This window comes from Lepidochelys olivacea (assembly GCF_965140295.1).
Source record: "Lepidochelys olivacea isolate rLepOli2 genome assembly, chromosome: 1".
NCBI classification, from domain to species: domain Eukaryota; kingdom Metazoa; phylum Chordata; order Testudines; family Cheloniidae; genus Lepidochelys; species Lepidochelys olivacea.
Genome location: NC_140411.1, coordinates 315412368 through 315434985, shown reverse-complemented (window position 1 = coordinate 315434985; position 22618 = coordinate 315412368). Strand labels below are relative to the sequence as shown.

Here is a 22618-nt window from a genome sequence, read left to right as displayed (position 1 = left end):
CGGCAACAAAGCTCCTCAGTTTCAGCAACAAAATAAAACCACCTCAATGAGAGTCATAGAGCTTTATACGCAAAAGTTTAGTTGCCAAAATGCCAGTGTAGACACTGCACTTGATTTTATCACTTTAATTGAGGGTCTCCCACAATGCTCATCCTGACCGCTCTGGTCAGCAATTCCAACTCCGCTGCCCTGCTGCCAGGTAAGCAACCATCTGCCCCATCTCCTTTAAAGCCCCAGGAATTTTTGAAATTCCACTTCCTGTTTGCTCGACATGGAGAGCTCACATCTCACATCGCGTCTTCCCAGCTGACCATGGTGACTCCACACAGCAAATGCTCTTCTGCTTGAACCAGAGCTGCCGGATCTGCTCAGTATTTGGGGAGAGGAGGCTGTGCAGTCCCAGCTGCGCTCCAGCCATTGGAATTTCTATACCTACGGGCAGATTTCTTGAGGCTTGTGTGAAAAGGGCTATGATCAGGACACGCTGCAGTGCAGAGCAAAGATCAAGGAGCTAAGGTATGCGAACTGGAAGGCAAGGCAGGAAAACCATTGCTCTGGTGCTGCGCCTCAGACCTGCTGTTTTTACCAGGAATTGGACGCTATCCTTGGTGGCGACCCCACCTCCACTGCCAAGAGTCCTTTGGATACTTCATTGGGGAAGGAACTGGCAGAAAATGGACCTAACCCAGAGGATGAAGTCATTGACGAAGAGGTGGAGGCAGACAACGATGTGGAGCCAGGGCCGGATTAACCCATAGGCTAATAAGGCTATAACCTTAGGCCCTCCTATTTTTAGGCCCTAATGTAAGCCCTCCATTCCATACTGAAGTAACAGCTGAGCGACGGTAGCAGGGCCATCGGAAATTTTTTTGTCTTAGTAGATATTGCTTTGTACAAATTAATCCATCAAGATTGTGAATTCAATTTATGGTGGTTGTGATTTTGTTTTTGTTGGTTAAGGAAGTGGTTGTGGCCCAAGCAATATTGAACTTTGTACACAGTAGGCCTACACTGGACAACAGAAACTATGTCAAAGAAAGGAGGATAGCAGAAATTGAAGGAGGCCAAAGAAAGATGGTAAAGACAAGATGTAGTGCTGAAAGGTGTTCCTTCTCTCCTAACTATTTTTTCTCCTACTTAGTCTGGTGGTGAAGGAGGCCAGGTGAATACCAGCCCAAGTGAACCTGCTGCGCCTGCACCTGATGAAAAGGAGCAACCTCCTGTGACTTCTCTAGCTGCAGTCTCGTCCCACTCTTCTGAAGACTTTCCCAGTGATAGTAACACAAAAATATCCTTCTCCAACGATTCAGGCGGGTGGGACATGACTTCTCAAGATCTCATGGCACACTGGACTGAGAAGGGCCAACAGAAATGCCAGAATCTAGATGCTGACTTTTCATTGACAAACCGAGAGTACAACCAATCAAAATAGTTATCTGACCAAATCAATGTTTGAATATGTGAAGCCTAACAAACAGATTGGCAAGCGAGAATGGCTCATCTATTCACCTTCTAAGAAGAAAGCGTACTGTTTTTATTGACACCTGTTTTCTGATACCAAAAAGTGGGGAATGTTCTGTGGAGGCTGGAAGAATACTGCATACATTACCAATCATGCAATGAGTGAGCAGCATACATTGTCAGTTAGCAGCTACCATGCCTGAAAGAAAGTTAGTGGCAGAATTGAAGAATGTTCTCAGACGCATAGTTGAAACCATAGTTTTTCTTGCTGAGCATGGTCTGCAATTCCGTGGCTCAGATGAGAGCTAATCGCTAAGTTTGACCGTTTCTTAGCTCAGCACATCAATGAACACGCAAATCGTGGAAAAGGCCATACATTTATCAAAGACTGATGTTATTTTTTTATTTATTTTTAAAGCTAAAGCTAAGATTAAGGTAAATTACATCAAGATTAAAAAATTGAGTAGATTCTCTCTCCTGAATTTTAGCATTTGTGGCTACATAGTTTCAAAATGTTCCTTAGCTTAAGTAACTCTTACAAAGAACGTTGGAACCTACCTTTAATTGTTATTGTTCATTTATCAGTATCCATCAACATTTATGTATGGAACATTTGTGTATAGCATTATAGATGTGCATGGTGCTTTATGGAGTAAAAATATGGGGGTAAAATTCTGGCTCCCCGAAGCAAAAATCCCACTGACTTCAATGAACCCAGACTTCCACCCAGAGTCCCTGCCCTACCTTACAATTTAGGGGGCTGATTCTGCAAAAGCTTACTACTGAGCTGCATAATACCATGAAATAGTCTCAGTGGGTGCTCTAGAGAGTGCTTTCAAGTTCAGATCATAGATTAGAGAAAACATTACATGACACAGGAAGATTCCAAGAGAATGAGGGAGAGAAACATGCATCCGATGAAGTGAGCTGTAGCTCACGAAAGCTTATGCTCAAATAAATTGGTTAGTCTCTAAGGTGCCACAAGTACTCCTTGTTTTTTGCAGATACAGACTAACACGGCTGCTACTCTGAAACCTGCAAAATAAAGGTTACTTATTTTCACAAGACACATTCTGTTAATTCTTTTTAAAAACTGTTATAGTATTCATTTAGAAGACACGAGGGAGAGAAATCACAGCCTATTTAAAGGATGTAGAAAGTTGAAATGTTGGGAGGTTGCATTTCAGAATCTGAGTCACAACTTCAAGGTGTTCTATACCAAGCCCCACTAGCCCAAGTCTGTCAGCCCTGGCTGGGAGGCTTGCTCCAAAATACTGTTGTAGACATACCTGGTGAGGAAACCAGTTCACACATCTGATGAAGTGAGCTGTAGCTCACGAAAGCTCATGCTCAAATAAATTGGTTAGCCTCTAAGGTGCCACAAGTCTTCCTTTTCTTTTTGCGAATACAGACTAACACGGCTGTTACTCTGAAAACAGTTCAGGAAAACATCCCTAATTGAGGAAAGCACTTAGCACATGTTTAACTGTAAGTATGTGCTTAGATCCCATTGTTAACATGCTTAAGTGCCTACCTGTATCAGGGCACATAAGGAAGCAAGGGATACCTGTGGCCAAAGACAGACTAACATCTAAGTGTGGCCCAGCTGATGAAAAACAGCTTCAAATCTGCAGATATGTTTCCATGGCAATTGTGGAACAGATCAGTTGAATTCTTCAGTGCTCTCATAATCCATTACTGCCTGTGGTGAAGGAGGGTGAGGGAGCCAGGCCTCCTCTCTGAAACTTCAAATTCCTTTTTCCTAAAGAGATTTGTGCTTCAGCATGACTCTCTTGTTTTATAGGTAAGAATCCTTCTGAGCATACCTAGGCTGTGATGTAATTACAATATGAGTGTATATTCCATTTATCAGCAATATTTGCAAACTTCACTGAGGGTGCAGACATCTTTGGGCCCAATTCCTTATAATTCCTAAAAACCTACCACACAGTAGGGAAAACTTTAAAAGTTTGTGCAGTTTCTAGCAAAAGTATTCTCCATTACATCTCTCACAAACGGCTACAATCTGTCTGAGAACATTTCTAAAATATCTGTAGCCATATATGCATATTTCTGATCAAATACCACTTTCAAACAGTTGATGAAATACAGTATGCCACAAAAACTCACATGCTTTTTTTTTTTTTTTTTGCATGCAAAAGTGGCAATATGAATAACACAAGACTGGAGGGATTGGGAACTTCCCCAAGCGATGTAGTTATACTGATGTAAATGTATAGTGTAAACTTGGCCTAAGTCTGCTCTGGATAAAAGTATCTAATGGTATGTCAAGTGTTAGCTATTAACACTGACACCTTGGTTCCAATGACAGGTTTCAGAGTTGCAGCCGTGTTAGTCTGTATTCGCAAAAAGAAAAGGAGTACTTGTGGCACCTTAGAGACTAACAAATTTATTTGAGCATAAGCTTTTGTGAGCTACAGCTCACTTCATCGGATGCATTCAGTGGATTTCCGATGAAGTGAGCTGTAGCTCACGAAAGCTTATGCTCAAATAAATTTGTTAGTCTCTAAGGTGCCACAAGTACTCCTTTTCTTCTTGGTTCCAATGTTCAGCTTCACTGGCATGTCAGAACCAATCTAAGAGCTACAAACCCTTAGCTTTCTTGGAGTGCTGTTGCTCTATGACTTCACAAAGCAGGCTGGGGAGCAGCTCAATCTTGGCTGCTTCTCCAAACTCTCCTCCTCCTCCTTTCTTGCATTCTCCTACTGGGCAGCTAAAAAAAATAATTCAATATAAAGCTGACAGTGTGTTACAATTGAAGACCATTCACAACTGTTTTATTCCTTTCAGCTGCAGAGGGTACAACTGAGTGGGAGTGGCCACAAAGGTATTTGTAACTTTGGCTAGTAGCCTTCCTCAGGTCAGTGTGCGCTGGGGATGTTTTCCCAAGTGGTGGCTAGAATGAAAGCCTTTTTGTGAGCTATTAAGAAACCAAGTACTGAATTTGTGGAAATCAAATTTAAAAGCAAAGTCAGACCACTGGAAATGAGTGTCAACTATTTAAAAGGAGTGAATAGGACATATAGAGTAAGGGAGCAGCACAATAAATTCCATGAGACCTGGCTCCTCTACATGCAACACTTGAATTTAGAAGACTAGAATTTTATGACAATAGGAACAGAGATAAAGGAACAGATATTTTACAAAACAGCTGTTGCTCTATTGATCCTATCAACACTTTCTAAAGCATGCCTTTATTCATAACTGGACATATCCTCGCTACTAGGAATGGTGGGTTATGAATGAAGCAGGACATCTGTCTCATAGCCAGGGATGTGTCCCAATATGGATACCACCCTTTATTGGTATAAAAGATTCCTGTTATTCAAAATGTTTGAGTGACTGATATATTGACTCTGCCTTGCATTATGGCTTGATGAACAATGAACACTGTTTATAATTTTATTAGTTCATATTAAATAAAATATAACTATCAAATGAAAAAAAGTTATACCACCATCATTTCAGCACTGTAGAATTACTATAGGATTTCTGATGTAGGTTTTGTCATATCCTCTGTTATTTCTGTCTGATAAGGAGTTTTTATTTCCAAGATTGTCCATACTTCTGTTTCTAGCAAACTTTGTATTTTACATATATATTTGAAGATGGTCTGGATAAATTTCAAGCCAGATTTGTTCATCAAACTTCATTGTTTACCAACCATGTGATCAGAATGGCCAGATGTTGCAGTATGATCTGTGTGGGTGGACCCTTGCACCCCTGCAGAGCCCCAGTGACTCTAACAGGACTTTACACACACAAGAATCCACCCAGATCAGACTGCAGGACTGAAGGATGTAAATTAAATTTTTTAAAGTATCTGAATAGATAAAACAATGTAATTGGATAAAGACTTCAGAAGCGTCTTTGAGCAGATATGTAATCCCTTTTTTGAATGTCAAATTACACTTTTCTGCAATATGCTGATTGTTTTCTGTATACTAGATTTTAACTATAAGGGCAACCCCACTTTTCTTTATTCCCCACTATTTATTCTTTATTAAAGTGGCAGCGCTCTAACGTTGGCTGTGTAGACATACCCTTAGACTAATAAATATTTTATTACAAGTACTGACAATTCAGGCTGGTGCTCTTTATTTACGATCAAGTCCCCACCACCAGTTTCCAACTATATACAGGCTTCTTATAGCGGCTTGGTCTACCACAGGCCTGGCCAGCAACAGACTAGGAGACTCCCCACCTCCCTCTGAGCCTGACCTTCCCCTCTTGCTCTCACTTCCTCCCAGCCTTATAGCTCCTGCTAATGAGGCTGGCAGGTGTGACCAGTTACCAGGCAAGCATCAGGCTATCTACCCAGACCCAATCCAATCCCCCTGATTGGGGCTGCAGTGGCAGGAGCTGATTAAGGCCTCTCTAGCAGCACCCTGCGACAATAACCAAGAAGAAAAAGTAGCAGAGCAATCAGGAGAAAACTTCCCTACCCAGTCATAGATTCACTACTGTCCTGAGAGCTGAAGGAGATGATGGTCTTTGTAAAATAAAAGCACATCAGGACTCATGTGAATATTGCATGCTGACTTGTGTGGTGACAAAGTAACACTCCAGCAACATCACCAAGGGGTGATGTCAATATGCCTACAGACTCTCAAGTCAGGCTTGAGTAGCTCCAATTCTTTTCTCTGAGAGGTCTCAGAAGGTAATATTTGCTTTCTCATCTGCCCTGAGGGCTCTTTTCTGTGATGTACTGCAGGGTTCTATTCTGTCACTTATCCTGTTCAGTGTGTATATAGGGCCAGTAGGGCAGATAGAAGGAAGGTGTGGGTTGCAGTAACATCAGTATGCTGATGACCCTCAACTCTACATCTCTGTTTGATTGGATCAAGTTTGTGCAATTGATTTGCTTTCCTCGTGTCTAACCAAGCTTGGGGCTTGGATGACAGCTAGTTAGCTGAAGTTTGGTCCAGAAAGGTAAATTGGTAAGTTATCACTTCCTTTGTTGGTTTTTGACAGAAGTGACATGTCACTGCACTGAAGATTTTCCAGCCTTTTGTTACGGAAGTTTATGACTTGGGGATTCTGTTAGATCCTTGGCTGTTCTGAATACACAGACAGCAGAGGTGCCAAGAATGCTTTTTTCCATCTGTTCTTGGCAAAAAAGTTATGAATGTGTCTTTTGAATGTGATCTCTCACTCTCCCATTCTTTTGTCACCTCCAGCCTACAATACTGCATTGCACTTTACTGGAGTCTAAACCTGATGTAGGTGAAATTTTAGCTGGTGCGGAAAGTGGCTGTCCAATTACATAGCAGTATTCCTTGCAGGGAGTCTATGCTCCAAAAACTGCACACTTTCATTACACTTCCTGTTGCAATCCAAGATGCATGTTTTGATCTATAACTTCCTTCCTGCTTTGGGTTTTATGTATCTTAGAAACTGCCACTCTTCCCATGTTTTAACTGGCAGTTGAGATCAGCCAAGATGTTTGGGCTGACAGTCCCAAGATTTGTTCAGCTGGGGACAGGGAGTTTCTCAGCAAAGGGCACTTTATTCTGGAACAAATTCCTCCCTTGGTCTGACATAACCTGAAATTATTTGCATTCAGGACATGTTGGACAGCCTATCTATTACTCAGGCATTTTGTAGGTAGATGAATGGTTGGACAGGGGAACATCAGTTTAGGTGGGATCGGGGCTATTTTAGCTTTGACACTGCCTCAGGATGAATTATTTTGTAAAATGCATTTTAAATTGTTCATGGATTTAGAGTTTCCTGATAGGCGCACTGTATAAGTCTAAACAAATAGCCCTACAATATGAGAATTTTGAAAAACACAGAGTTCAGTTTATTTAATATTTTCTATCTAAAAACTGGAGGGCTGTAGCTTACTAAGAAAAATATAGGGAGATTGTGAGCTGATTTTGTATCTAATACACACCTGAATTCTCTCCAAAAGTCAGGAAAAACTAAAATATTTCTTATATTATAAAACATACATTGCTTTTTGGACATGGGAATACACTAGAGAATGATCAGTAAATCAAACAATCAATAGGAGAACAGTATAGAACAGTTTCTTCTAAATAAATATTGAATATGAATCTCTAAATGCAGTGTTATAATGAAAAGAAAACATCTGTAGCACATGAACCAATTCAAAACTTTTAAATATTATAGGTCACTTATCAAGGGGCTTAGACCCCAAAATATGTTCTGAATTTATATTTGGAAGGGTTGGGTCAGGGATGTCCTCTAGATTTAATCAGTAGGATATTTTAAAACATTTCACTCCATTGCTGAGAAATTAAAATAAATTATTTTAACAATAGACACTGGTTTTGAGCATCATAAAATCCACCCCCCAATATTCTGTACTCCCACTGGTGGCTTTGCAACAGTCATTAATTGGACACCAAGATTGACAGGAGGACACCAAGATTGATTTAATATAGGTCGCTATACAAATTATTGTTGAATAAAAACAGGCATGTTAATGCCAGCTCCATTCAGTGTGCACAACGAAAACCAAAATCATTTGTCCAATGGAAGTAACAAAGGCCCATATCCTGCAAGTATTTGCAAGTATTTAACTTTATGCTCCATTGATCTCAGTGGGATGATTCATGGGAGGAGAGGTAAGCAAACACATGTGTCTGCAGGATCAGGTCCGAAGATGGTACATTAAAATATTTGTATCCTTCTGGGTATTACAAACAACTTTTTCTTTTCCGTTCAGATTGAAACCTATAACGTAGAGAGTTTTAAAGGTCACAATTATAGATTTAAAGTCAAGTTCAAAAGAAAAAAAAAACCGCTAAAAATCCTCCCATTGGTAAACAGCCTGTTTTTCTGTATGGGCTGATGCCTTGACCTCCACAATATCCTCCATCAGCTTATACCCAGAACTTTTCAAATTAAAGGTAAACTCAAAAGATTAAAAAAAGATGGACATTACTAGCTTAAGTGGTTCATTTTGAAATTCGGATACAAATGGAACAGAATCTCCCAAGTTCTCACTTCTCTGCTCCACAAACTCAACAACCCTCACACAAAAAACCTCTGTGGTCTCACATCACTTCTCCACATGGATTCAACAGCAGAGGGCTGACATGAAGTCTCACATTACCAAGACTTTGTTGACTTCATAAAATCTTCTATAGCAGTGGTTCTCAAACTTTTTTTTGCGGACCACTTGAAAATTGCTGAGGGTCTCAGCAGACCACTTAATGATCTTTTCAAATGTTGTTTGCACCGTTAGCTAACTACTGTAAAGCTCTTTGGATAAAAGCACTATATTAAAAAAACCCTTAATAATAATTACTTGTTTTGTTCTACAAATAAAAGCACACAGCTCATATTTTAATATCAGTAGTCTTACCTTTCTAATGGGATGAATGTGCCCTCTCTCCCGCACCGTGGCAGCCCCCCTAGCTGGGGCTGGGAAGGAGGGCCGTCTCTCCCTGGCAGCCGCGGCCCTGGAGCTGGGGAAAGTTGCCTCTTTCACTGGCCGCTGCAGCTCTGCATATCCCAAATTCCCCGCCACCCCCTCTTCTCACCCCACTGCCCCCTCCTATCTACCCCATCTTCCCCCAAGGCTACCACTTCACCTTACATGTGCAACTTCTCCAGTGTCCAGACACCTAATTTGTGGAGCCATGCCTGCGCGGCTCCCCTAATTAGCTGGGTGGCCCTTCATTCTCTTGTGTGCAGCCGCCCAGGCGCGCACCCTAGAGGGAACTATCTGCAGGCCACCTGAATGGAGCTCACAGACCACAGTTTGAGAACTTTTGTTCTATAGTACACATTTAATAGTGTACTGTTGTTTCAAAGCCACCAAATGCACAAAGATCTAGAGTACATATATCTAGAGTACGTATCCCAGCATCCAGAGATTTATGATCTGGGGCTGTGTCTTGCAAATACTTAAATATCTACTGACATGAGTAGCTTCAACTGTGATGACATTCCAGCTAAATTCAGATGGACAACTCACATATTTGCAAGATTGTTTCCTAGATGACTGATCCTACAACCCTTACTCATGTGAGCAGTCCCACTGAAGTCAATAGGAATGCTCCAATAAGGATTACTCATGTGAGTAAGGCATTGTAGAATATTGATAGTAGTTGCTTCCAAATGTGCTGATGCACTGTTGTGGCACAGTAGTGGATGGAGTTAAGCATACCATGATGAAAGTTCAAAGAATTATTGCAAGGGTTTTTGATAAAATACATCATACCAAGACATATTTTTCTATTGTTCCGAATATGCCATCAAGTGAAATGATTACAGCTGAATACAGCCATATATATTCAACATAATGTAAGATCTTTCACTTTATTAGCTACTTGACATATTCCATCACGTTCTATAGCATTTTGTCAATAATAGACAAATACTTTTCATAAAAATTCCATATTAAATGCTTAACTACCTCAAAAGACACTTTCTAAGAAAAACATTATACAAAATAGAAAATTGGATATAATTTTAACTATGATGGCATTCCAGAATCTATAAATCATTTACATCTTGAGGGGGGGAAAAAAAGCAAATTGAAAACTGCGTACTAGCAGATTAATCCAATATGGCAGCAGTGTGCCATGCATAAAATGCAGCAGCAGCACTGTTAATGTAATTTAGCCATATGGAGTGGAAATCTATCAACTTCATGAAAAGACTTGCACAGATACAGACAGACATCATCTTCCTTTCCAAATGCAAACAGATGGACATCATACCAAAAGGACTGAAGGTAAAAAATCCATTACAATCTACATATCACACAGACTATGCTGACAGCTTGTGCCACACGCTCTCAAAGAAACTGCGGAACCACCTGATCAACATCCTCTACAGCAAACAGGGAAAGATTAAGAATGAGCTCTCAAAACTGGATACTCTCATAAAAAACCAACCTTCCACACAAACTTCCTCGTGGCTGGACTTTACAAAAACTAGACAAGCCATTTACAACACACACTTTGCTTCTCTACAAAAGAAAAAGGACACTAAACTATCTAAACTACTACATGCTACAATTGTGGAAAAGCAGCATCACTTGCCCCATAACCTCAGCCGTGCAGAACACAATGCCATCCACAGCCTCAGAAACAACTCTGACATCATAATCAAAAAGGCTGACAAAGGCTGTCGTCATCATGAATAGGTCAGAATATGAACAAGAGGCTGCTAGGCAGCTCTCCAACACCACTTTCTACAAGCCATTACCCTCTGATCCCACTGAAGGTTACCAAAAGAAACTACACCATTTGCTCAAGAAACTCCCTGAAAAAGCACAAGAAAAAATCTGCACAGACACACCACTGGGGTATTCTATCTGTTACCCAAGATCCATAAACCTGGAAATCCTGGGCGCCCCATCATCTCAGGCATTGGCACCCTGACAGCAGGATTCTCTCGCTATGTAGACTCCCTCCTCAGGCCTTACGCTACCAGCACTCCCAGCTATCTTCGAGACACCACTGACTTCCTGAGGAAACTACAATCCATCGGTGATCTTCCGGAAAACACCATCCTGGCCACTATGGATGTAGAAGCCCTCTACACCAACATTCCACACAAAGATGGACTACAAGCCATCAGGAACAGTATCCCCGATAATGTCACGGCAAACCTGGTGGCTGAACTTTGTGACTTTGTCCTCACCCATAACTATTTCACATTTGGGGACAATGTATACCTTCAAATCACCGGAACTGCTATGGGTACCCGCATGATCCCACAGTATGCCAACATTTTTATGGCTGACTTAGAACAACGCTTCCTCAGCTCTCGTCCCCTAATGCCCCTACTCTACTTGCGCTACACTGATGACATCTTCATCATCTGGACCCATGGAAAAGAAGCCCTTGAGGAATTCCACCATGATTTCAACAATTTCCATTCCAACATCAACCTCAGCCTGGACCAGTCCACACAAGAGATCCACTTCCTGGACACTACGGTGCTAATAAGCGATAGTCACATAAACACCACCCTATACCGGAAACCTACTGACCGCTATTCCTACCTATATACCTCTAGCTTTCATCCAGACCACACCACACAATCCATTGTCTACAGCCAAGCTCTAAGATACAACCGCATTTGCTCCAACCCCTCAGACAGTGACAAACACTTACAAGATCTCTATCAAGCATTCTTACAACTACAGTACCCACCTGCTGAAGTGAAGAAACAGATTGACAGAGCCAGAAGAGTACCCAGAAGTCACCTACTACAGGACAGGCCCAACAAAGAAAATAACAGAACGCCACTAGCCATCACCTTCAGCCCTCAACTAAAACCTCTCCAACGCATCATCAAGGATCTACAACCTATCCTGAAGGACGACCCATCACTCTCACAGACCTTGGGAGACAGGCCAGTCCTTGCTTACAGACAGCCCCCCAAAATGAAGCAAATACTCACCAGCAACTACACACCACACAATAGAACCACTAACCTGGGACCCTATCCTTGCAACAAAGCCCGTTGCCAACTGTGTCCACATATCTATTCAGGGGACACCATCATAGGGCCTAATCACATCAGCCACACTATCAGAGGCTCGTTCACCTGCACATCTACCAATGTGATATATGCCATCATGTGCCAGCAATACCCCTCTGCCATGTACGTTGGTCAAACTGGACAGTCTCTATGTAAAAGAATAAATGGACACAAATCAGACGTCAAGAATTATAACATTCAAAAACCAGTCGGAGAACACTTCAATCTCTTCGGTCACTCGATTACAGACCTAAAAGTTACAATTCTTCAACAAAAAAACTTCAAAAACAGACTCCAAGGAGAGACTGATGAATTGGAAGTAATTTGCAAACTGGATACAATTAACTTAGGCTTGAATAGAGACTGGGAGTGGATGGGTCATTACACAAAGTAAAACTATTTCCCCTTGTTTATTCCCCCGACCCACCCTCCACTGTTCCTCAGTTCTTGTCAACTGCTGGAAATGGCCCACCTTGATTATCACTACAAAAGGTTCCCCCCCCCCACCCCCGCTCTCCTGCTGGTAATAGCTCACCTTAAGTGATCACTCTCATTACAGTGTGTATGGTAACACCCATTGTTCCATGTTCTGTGTGTATATAAATCTCCTCACTGTATTTTCCACTGAGTGCATCCGATGAAGTGAGCTGTAGCTCACGAAAGCTTATGCTCAAATAAATTTGTTAGTCTCTAAGGTGCCACAAGTCCTCCTTTTCTTTTTACTGTTAATGTTGACATGCAGTGCTGATAGATTGCCTATTATATACTGCCTACTCTAGATGTCATTGGCTAGGTGCTATTAAAATCTAAGATAGATAAGACAAATATTAGTAATATTCACCTCTGTCCTGTTCCAACATCATCTTATTTTGGAAACCAGCACTGCAACTCTATTTAAGTTTTATAACTATTGTATTTATAGTAGAACCAGGAAAGGACTACCCACTATATCTTTCCCATTAATGTCTTTTGGAACTTGTTCTTAAATAACTGCAGCTATGGTACTTTGAGCCCCCTTACTTCATAGCCTATTCCACTGACTAACTGCTGTTACCAGGAGAAGTTGATTCAAATTCAGGAAGGCCCCTCAGGATACTCATTGTCACTTAAGCTCTGTGGCAGGGTTGTCCAAAGAAGAGGGAGTTGTTGGGGCACAGTGGTGGTGGGTCCAGTGCATGTTTCTGCAGAGGAACCATTGAGGTGGCTTGGAGTAGGGGGCCTCTGGATCCATACAGTGGCTGGGAAACCTCAGAGGGGCTGTGTTGCAGGTCCAGCTACTCCTGGCTGGGCAGAGTGGTTGATTTCCATCCCCCCCTATCCCCACTAATTCCCAGAGCACTTACTCAGGCTCTGTTCTGGGAGGACTTGTGATGAATTCTTCTTTAATATCTAGCCTAAACTTTTCCTCCCATAGCTCCAAGTCATTGCTCCTTGATTTCCCTTCTGAGACCTTAAATTACTCCTTTTCTTCGTATATAGTTATTCTTAAGCCTTTTATGGATTGAGATCACATCCCCAGAGTCTGCTCTCTTCTAGAGTCTTTAATTATCAAGTAGCACATGGAAGAGTTCAAGATTACTATCCCAAAGGGCATATACAGCACAAAGACAGCAGCTGAAAAACACTAGCCAAGTGAAGGACAGATTACGCTGAGAAACTGGGGGAAAAAATCACCCAGCTATGATGGACACTTGGTAATTGCATGAGTCCATCATCTCCTAAGTGTTCAGTCAGAGTGCTTTGTGAATGTTCCAAATGTACTGAAAAGGCCTACGTGATGTACAAACATTAACTGAACAGCACTTTGAACATATAAAATGCTAGCTGCTAATAGCAGAACACAATTACTTTAGGGGTGCAGTGAGTGAAATGAATTGACCATAAATTATAAAAGGAGGCTTAAGGCTAAAATGCCTGAGGGACAGACACTAGTGGGTTTGTAAGTCTAAAGTAGTCTGATTCATCTAGACAGGGAACCAAGGTATTTCACAGATTAGTTTTAAAACTGAACTCAGACAGTGTTGGTGCTGTGTCCTAAGTGCCAATGCCATCATTTTAAATGACAAGGATTGGCTATTCCAAGCCATTAACCTCCCTTGCCCCCACTCTCCCTCCTGCACAAGCTCTTGCTCTTTTCAAGCAATCTGCTCCTCCCAAATTAAAAGCATGGTCTGATGTCCCACATCCTCAAATGTTTTGCCAGTTACCCCACCCTCCCTCTCTTTCCAACATGTCTCAATCTCCTCCCTTCCTTCCCCTCTAAACCCATGGAACATGCCATTTGTAGCCATTATGTTGATCCTCCATCTTGGGCCCCTTCCAGTCTGGCTTCAACCCCTTCGCTCTATCAACCTTCCGCTCACCCAAGTCTCTACAATTTCTTCCTGGCTACATTTAAGGCCCTGGCCTCCACCTGTTGTCCTTACTTTTCTGCCACTTAGGTACAGTTGATCATGCTCTCCTTGAAACCTTTGCCACTGTCCTTTCCTGGTTCTCCTATTACCTCTCTAATCACTCTTCAACATCTCCAATTCAAGCTTTTCCTTTTAGGTAAAATTTTCAAGAAGCGCCTAAATGACATTTTCAAAAGTGACTTAGGGCTTGTTTACACTTGAAACACTACAGTGCTGCCAGTGCACATTGAAGCTGCGCCACTGTGGTGCTTCAGTGTAGACACACACTATGGCAAAGGGGAGGGTTCTCCCATTAGTGCAGATAATCCACCTCCCCAAAAGGCAGTAACTAGGTCAACGTAATGCTGTCTATCCTGGGGGGTAGGTCATCTTAACTACATCAATTAGTGGTGTAGATTTTTCACATTCCTGAGCGACACAGCTAGGTCAACTTAACTTTTGAGAGTAGCCCTGACCGTAGGCCAGTGGTTCCCATACTTGTTCCGCTGCTTGTGCAGGGAAAGCCCCTGGCGGGCTGGGCTGGTTTGTTTACCTGCCGCGTCCACAGGTTCAGCCGATCGCGGCTCCCAGTGGCCGTGGTTCGCTGCTCCAGGCCAATGGGAGCTGCTGGAAGCGGCGGCAAGTATGTCCCTCGGCCCGCGCCACTTCCAGCAGCTCCCACTGGCCTGGAGCAGCGAACTGCAGCCACTGGGAGCCACGATCAGCCGAACCTGTGGACTGTAAACAAACCGGCTCGGCCCAGCAGGGGCTTTCCCTGCACAAGCGGCGGAACAAGTTTGGGAACCACTGCCATAGGCATTTAGGAGCCTAAATCTCATTGAAAATCAGTAGGACTAAGGCTCTTAAATTTCTTAGGCATTTTTGAAAATGTTACTCTAAAGGCTCGTCTACACTTACATTTTATAGTGCTCTAACTTGCTGGCTCAGAGGTGTGAAAAGTCACCCCTCTGAGCGCAGCAACTTTGAGCGTTTTAAAGTGCTAGTGTGGACAGGCTCCGAGCGCTGGGAGAGCTATTCTCCTCGTGGAGGTGGATTACCAGGATTACCATCGTGCATGATCACACACACATGTCAAAGCGCTGCCGTGGGAGCACTCACGCGGCAACACTTTGAAGTTTCTAGTGTAGACATATCCTTAATCTTCATGGCTCTTCACAATTCTACCTCTCCCTATTCACTTATCTCTTATCACTTCCCCCATCCCGTATGTCCACCAATAATGCCAGCCTTGACTGCTGCTCCTCTCAAAACCATTTTACTCTCTTCCAAATCAACCCTAAATTGATCCTCAAAGCTACTCATATATCCCTCCACTCCAACAAGCCTTCCATTGCTGGAGACAGGCATATTCACAGTATAGGTTACAATGTATATATGTGTATATTTATTGATTTGTTTGTATTAGGAGGTAGTGCCCCAAATGTGCTAGGCTTTGCATAGACACACAGAAAAATCCTAACCCTCGCAGTTTACAATCTTCAGGATAGCCACAGACAGTGGAGCAGCCACAAAGGAAGGAAAGACAAGTGTTACAAATGTATGATCATGCAGACAATAGAAGTGGTAGTCACTTTTTGATGGCTCCTCTCTGATGGCACACACACACACACACACACACACCCCATCATCAGATTTTGTATGCTGACCCACTGATGGCTTTGCTCTTTATCAGGACTTTTAGTAATACATGGCTAAAAATCTCCAATACAGCTAAATTACTGATGATATTGTGCAAGGGCATATCTACCTTGGCAGATTATGGGCATAGTGGAGGAAGGGGGGCAGTGGATCAGGCAGTGTGCATGGTGGCGTGTACGCATTTTGTTGTGCAAGCTGCAGACTTGAGGGGATATGCCAGTGGCTAAACTCACATTTTCATGCTTCATGTGTTTCAGGAGGCGCAGTTCCCGGTAGGCTCGTTTGGCAAAGAGTTCGGACTGAAATGGGCGGTACAGTTTCTTGATAGCCACTTTGGTGCCATTTCTTCCATCGATAGCTGAGCTTTAAGAGAACAAGAATAGAGTTTGTGAGTGATGATTGGAGTGATGCTGCAAGTCCTGCCACCAAAGATGCACTGAACAATAGGTTAGAGGACTGCTGGTGTGTGGCTGTTCTCTGCCATGTGACAGAGGCAAAGTCACATAACCGCTCTGTGTCTTTGTTTATCCTACTGTAAAGTGGGGATAATAACTCCCTAAGTACCTCACAAGGATATTGAGACTCTAGCAGGCTCCCAGACCCTTTGACGATAAGAAGCTAGAATTAGAAAACTGTAAATGGGAACATTTAGGCAGGAAAAAAAGAGATGTCTTAATTCCACTATATTTTATTGGACTAAGAAAGGATTTTTGGTAAAGGTAGAAAGAGGGGAAATTAAGAATTGGCTACAAAATAAACCATTTCCCTTAGCCAAGTCAGATGAGCCACAGCAGAAGTCTATAAAGTAATGGATGGCACAGAGGTCAATCAGCTCTCATATTCTAATAAACAGTGGAACATTTTTATGAAGTAGAAATGCAAAAGGATCATAGCGAAATGCAGTTTTACAGGACCCTGTAACTGTGGAACTAACTGCCACAGGACACCACAGAGGGCAAGACTTTAGGGTGGTTGGGAAAGCGCTTGAGCAGTTCTATGGATGGGAACATGGAAACATGCAAATTTACCATAGGCAGGACAAGAAAAACAGAAGGGACAGAAACCCTCATGCTTCAGGGCAGAAGCTTGCTTCCTCTGGCCCTTGAGGAAGAGATTTCCCCTAGGGGCAGGTTATTGCAGAACTGTCTGCTCTGGGCTTTCCTTGCAACTTCGCAGCAGAAAGCCCCTGGGGGCTAGGGGGACCAGACAGCAAGTGTGAAAAAAGGGGACAGGGGATGGGGGGGAAGGGGAGGTAAGAGGAACCTATATAAGAAAAAGACCCCAAAATCCGGACTGTCATTATAAAATCAGGACAGCTGGTCACCCTACCCCAGGCTAGCTGGGCAAATGGGCGTGGAGTCCCCGCAAAGCAGGAAACGGGGCGGGACAAAGCGGGGCTGGGCAGAGCCAGCACCTTCCCCCCGCACAGGAGCGGGCCGGGGCGGTGCGATATCACAAACTGCTGCCCATCAGAATTGGCTGCAATGACACCGCCACCGAGGGGAGCGGGGGCCGGGCCGGGGCAGCCCGAACAAAAAGTTGGAAGGAATTAAAGCGAAAGTGGCGCGGAACTGGCGCGCTGTCCCCGCGAGCCAGGGAACCGAGCCGCCTCCCCCAGGAGCTGCCTGCGGCGCCAGGGCGGGCAAAGTCCCTGGCTGTGCGGGGGCCGCTAGCCCGGCTCCCGCGGCTGGGGCGCGCAGGCAGTGGGCAGCCCCCTCCTAGCCGGGGCGCGCAGGCACCCCCCTCTCCCCCCAGCCCCCTCCTAGCCGGGGCGCGCAGGCACCCCCCTCTCCCCCCAGCCCCCTCCTAGCCGGGGCGCGCAGGCACCCCCCTCTCCCCCCAGCCCCCTCCTAGCCGGGGGGCGCAGGCACCCCCCTCTCCCCCCAGCCCCCTCCTAGCCGGGGCGCGCAGGCACCCCCCTCTCCCCCCAGCCCCCTCCTAGCCGGGGCGCGCAGGCACCCCCCTCTCCCCCCAGCCCCCTCCTAGCCGGGGGGCGCAGGCACCCCCCTCTCCCCCCAGCCCCCTCCTAGCCGGGGCGCGCAGGCACCCCCCTCTCCCCCCAGCCCCCTCCTAGCCGGGGGGCGCAGGCACCCCCCTCTCCCCCCAGCCCCCTCCTAGCCGGGGCGCGCAGGCACCCCCCTCTCCCCCCAGCCCCCTCCTAGCCGGGGCGCGCAGGCACCCCCCTCTCCCCCCAGCCCCCTCCTAGCCGGGGCGCGCAGGCACCCCCCTCTCCCCCCAGCCCCCTCCTAGCCGGGGGGCGCAGGCACCCCCCCTCTCCCCCCAGCCCCCTCCTAGCCGGGGGGCGCAGGCACCCCCCCTCTCCCCCAGCCCCCTCCTAGCCGGGGCGCGCAGGCACCCCCTCTCCCCCCAGCCCCCTCCTAGCCGAGGCGCGCAGGCACCCCCCCTCCCCCAGCCCCCTCCTAGCCGAGGCGCGCAGGCACCCCCCCTCTCCCCCAGCCCCCTCCTAGCCGGGGCGCGCAGGCACCCCCCCTCCCCCCAGCCCCCTCCTAGCCGGGGCGCGCAGGCACCCCCCCTCCCCCCACCTAGCCGGGGCGCGCAGGCACCCCCCCTCCCCCCAGCCCCCTCCTAGCCGGGGCGCGCAGGCACCCCCCCTCCCCCAGCCCCCTCCTAGCCGGGGCGCGCAGGCACCCCCCCTCCCCCCAGCCCCCTCCTAGCCGGGGCGCGCAGGCACCCCCCCTTCCCCCAGCCCCCTCCTAGCCGGGGCGCGCTGCGGGGACCAGGGGGCCCCGCCCGGCCAGGGGGTGTCCTGGGGAGGGGAGACCCACCCCCTGCCTCACTCACCAGACAGCGCCGTAGGCTCCAGAGCCCACCGGCTGCAGGTCCCGGTAGCGCTCCCGCACCTCCCATAAGGTTTTGGTGATTTCCTGCCGGTAAAAGCCTTTCTTGGCGGAGGACATGGTGACCCAGCCCCCTGTCGGCGCCTTCCAACAAAGAGCCCTGAGGAGCAGAGAGAAGGGAGCTGCGGCGGCTGCGAGGGGCTGGGCTTGGAAGCGCTCCCGAGGTGTATGTGTGTGTGTGGGGGGGTGTCCCTCTCTTAACGGAGATTGAATGTGGCTCCTGCTTTCTCTTTCCCCTCCGCCCCAAGCATGCCCTCTCAGAGGAGGAGGTCCTGCTGGAGTCACCGTGAATGAACCCCCCTCCCCGCATCTGGGGGCTGCCTGCTTTGTGACAGATAAATAACTCTCCTGTGTGTGGTTGCTGCCTGGTGGCAAGGCTGGGCCCAGGGGCTAGGGAGGAGCTGCTCGGCTTTCTCAAACCAACTAAAAACTGGCCTTTTTGTTTCAGATCACGTGGTGAGATATCTCTGCACACTCCCCTCCCCTTCCAAAAAGCCACTTCTAGCCTGTTTCAGTGAAAGCTGCTGTATTTGAAGGCAACCTTCCAGCTATGTGAGATTCCCTCTCTGAAAAGTTCTTATAAAAAAACCAGTGTGTGTGAGTGTCGGGGGGGAAGGGGGGAATATCTGAATCGCACACTCTTATTTAAATAGAGTGTGCTGGAACATGCAAGCAACAAGACAAGGAAGAAGGCAAGGTTTGCACTCTGCATTACAGAGAAGGTTCCTACCAAGAGCCGTTTGTAAGGCACCAACCAATCCTGCAAACTGGTACCTACCGGCTAATCCATTTAGTTGCCTGTATGGAGCCCATGGGTTTGTCCCCAGGAGCAGTTTGATCCTAGATAAACATTGCACAGACCTAAGTAGAGGAGAATAACCAAAAGCAAGGTGGGTTTGCAGTAAAATTTGGTATATATTTTAGTTGTATAACTTTTGTAACTTCCATAAGTTGGCCAATGACAATTGCTAACAAAAAGAGACTCGAAGCTGCCCACCGCCAACTTCTGCCAGTTCTTGCTTGACTTTTCTCGCTTTCTCTCTCCTCCCACAGGTAACCAATTCAATGCTTTCTACTTAGTATGTCTCCCATCTTCCACACAGTGTCACGTCTCAACCACCTGTGTCTTCTTTCTTTGCTAATATTTTCTAGCATGTCCTGCTCTGTCAGCTCCCTTACTCTCTCATTTGTTATTTTGTCTTCCCATGAAATGTGTCGTGTCTTCCTTAGCCATCTATGGAGGGCAGCTTCCAGTCTCTTTTTGATAGCAATTGTCATTGGCCAAGTCTCTGCTCCATACAGTAGCATGCTCAGTATAATTGTATGGTATAATCTGACCCTTAGTTTGGTATAAAGATCGTTGTCAGGCCAGATGTTGTTCATCCTTCCAAAAGTGGTCTTTGCTTTTCCTAATCTCATATGAATATCTTTATCACAACCACCTTCAAATGTCATCATGCTCCCCAGATAGCGGAACTCTTCTACCTGTTCAATTTATTTTCCATCAGTGTACATCTTTGTATCGGTTGTCCAGTTTCCTACGTTCATCATCTTGGTTTTGTATGCATTTACTTTCAATCCAATTTTTGCTGCTTCCTGTTTTACCTCTGATGTAAGGGTAATCCTTCAGTTCCATGTCATATTTAGTAAAGCAATGTTGTCGGCAAAGTCAAGGTCATGTAAACTCATCTCTGCTAACCCATTTTATGCTGTCCATGATGCCTTTTGTTGCTCGCTTCATCACCCAGTTTATTGCTAATGCCAAGAAGTTTGGTGATAACATGCACCCTTGTCTGACTCCACTCACAATATCAAACCACTCACTTAGGCCTGTATCTCATCTTAATTTATATCTCCTTCCATCATATTATGTTGATAAGCTTGTCTGGTATCCCATAACTTCTAGCAATATTCCACAGGGTCTCTCTGTGGACACTGCTTTCTTTAAAATAGATAGAATTAATTAAGAAGGGGTGTTACCAACCAGTAGCTTTTTCGATGATCTGTCAAAGAGTGAATATCTGTTCATAGTATGACCTACCTGGAGAGAACCCAGACTTTTCTTGTAATCTTTCATCCACTGCCACCTTCATTCTATTCAGCATAAAAGTAGCCAGTTCTTTGCCTGGGATTGATAGCCATACAATATCTCTCCAGCTTGTGCACTTAGATAAGTCTTTTTTGGCAATGCCACAATGGTACCATCTTTCCAGTCTTGTGGCACTTGTTACTTTACGCATATTTTGTAACAGAGTTTTGTTAGCTGCTCAGTCAGAATTTTGCCTCCAGCCTTTATTACCTCTGCTTGAATCCTGTCAACCGCAGGATCTTTCCCCTGTTTAAGTCCTTTGATGGTTGCTTTAATTTCATTGGATGTTATTGGTCTCTTCTATTTCTAACTTATCATTGGCATTTCTCTCCAAGCTGTGTGTGATCATCAGGTCTGGACAGTTTACTATAGAATGGAAGTGTTCGTTCCATTGGCTGGCTTGTTCTTCACGCATTTTCAACACATGTCCATGAGAGTCCCCGCTGGGCACTACCTGTTACAGTCTGGTTCTTCCTTAAATGTCTTTCGCTATTCATAGAATCATAGAATATCAGGGTTGGAAGGGACCTCAGGAGGTCATCTAGTCCAACCCCCTGCTCAAAGCAGGACCAATCCCCAATTAAATCATCCCAGCCAGGGCTTTGTCAAGCCTGACCTTAAAAACTTCTAAGGAAGGAGATTCTACCACCTCCCTAGGTAACGTATTCCAGTGTTTCACCACCCTCCTAGTGAAAAAGTTTTTCCTAATATCCAACCTAAACCTCCCCCACTGCAACTTGAGACCATTACTCCTTGTCCTGTCCTCTTCTACCACTGAGAATAGTCTAGAACCATCCTCTCTGGAACCACCTCTCAGGTAGTTGAAAGCAGCTATCAAATCCCCCCTCATTCTTCTCTTCTGCAGACTAAACAATCCCAGTTCCCTCAGCCTCTCCTCATAAGTCATGTGTTCCAGACCCCTAATCATTTTTGTTGCCCTTCGCTGGACTCTCTCCAATTTATCCACATCCTTCTTGTAGTGTGGGGCCCAAAACTGGACACAGTACTCCAGATGAGCTCACCAATGTCAAATAGAGGGGAACGATCACGTCCCTCGATCTGCTCGCTATGCCCCTATATATACATCCCAAAATGTCATTGGCCTTCTTGGCAACAAGGGCACACTGCTGACTCATATCCAGCTTCTCGTCCACTGTCACCCCTAGGTCCTTTTCCGCAGAACTGCTCTCTAGCCATTCGGTTCCTAGTCTGTAGCTATGCATTGGGTTCTTCCGTCCTAAGTGCAGGACCCTGCACTTATCCTTATTGAACCTCATCAGATTTCTTTTGGCCCAATCCTCCAATTGGTCTAGGTCCCTCTGTATCCTGTCCCTGCCCTCCAGCGTTTCTACCACTCCTCCCAGTTTAGTATCATCCGCAAATTTGCTGAGAGTGCAATCCACACCATCCTCCAGACCATTTATGAAGATATTGAACAAAACCGGCCCCAGGACCGACCCCTGGGGCACTCCACTTGACACCGGCTGCCAACTAGACATGGAGCCTGTCACGGTTCCTCCCCCACTCTGAACTCTAGGGTACAGATGTGGGGACCTGCATGAAAAACCTCCTAAGCTTATCTTTACCAGCTTAGGTCAAAACTTCCCCAAGGTACAAAATATTACATCCGTTATCCTTGGACTGGCCGCTACCACCACCAA

At 45.5% G+C, this 22618-nt stretch overlaps 1 protein-coding gene across 1 annotated transcript in view; it reads right to left on the bottom strand.

Annotated features, from left to right (window-relative positions):
• Window positions 1-19246, bottom strand: part of MAPK12 (mitogen-activated protein kinase 12) — a 79405-nt gene extending 60159 nt beyond the window's left edge. The window contains exons 1-2 of the mRNA XM_084611402.1: window positions 18813-19246; window positions 16244-16373 (exon numbers count right to left, since the gene is read on the bottom strand). Coding sequence (XP_084467528.1) covers window positions 16244-16373; window positions 18813-18928 — 246 coding nt within the window. The 5' untranslated portion in view covers window positions 18929-19246. The remainder of the gene's footprint in view (window positions 1-16243; window positions 16374-18812) is intronic.
• Window positions 19247-22618: the final 3372 nt, after the last annotated feature.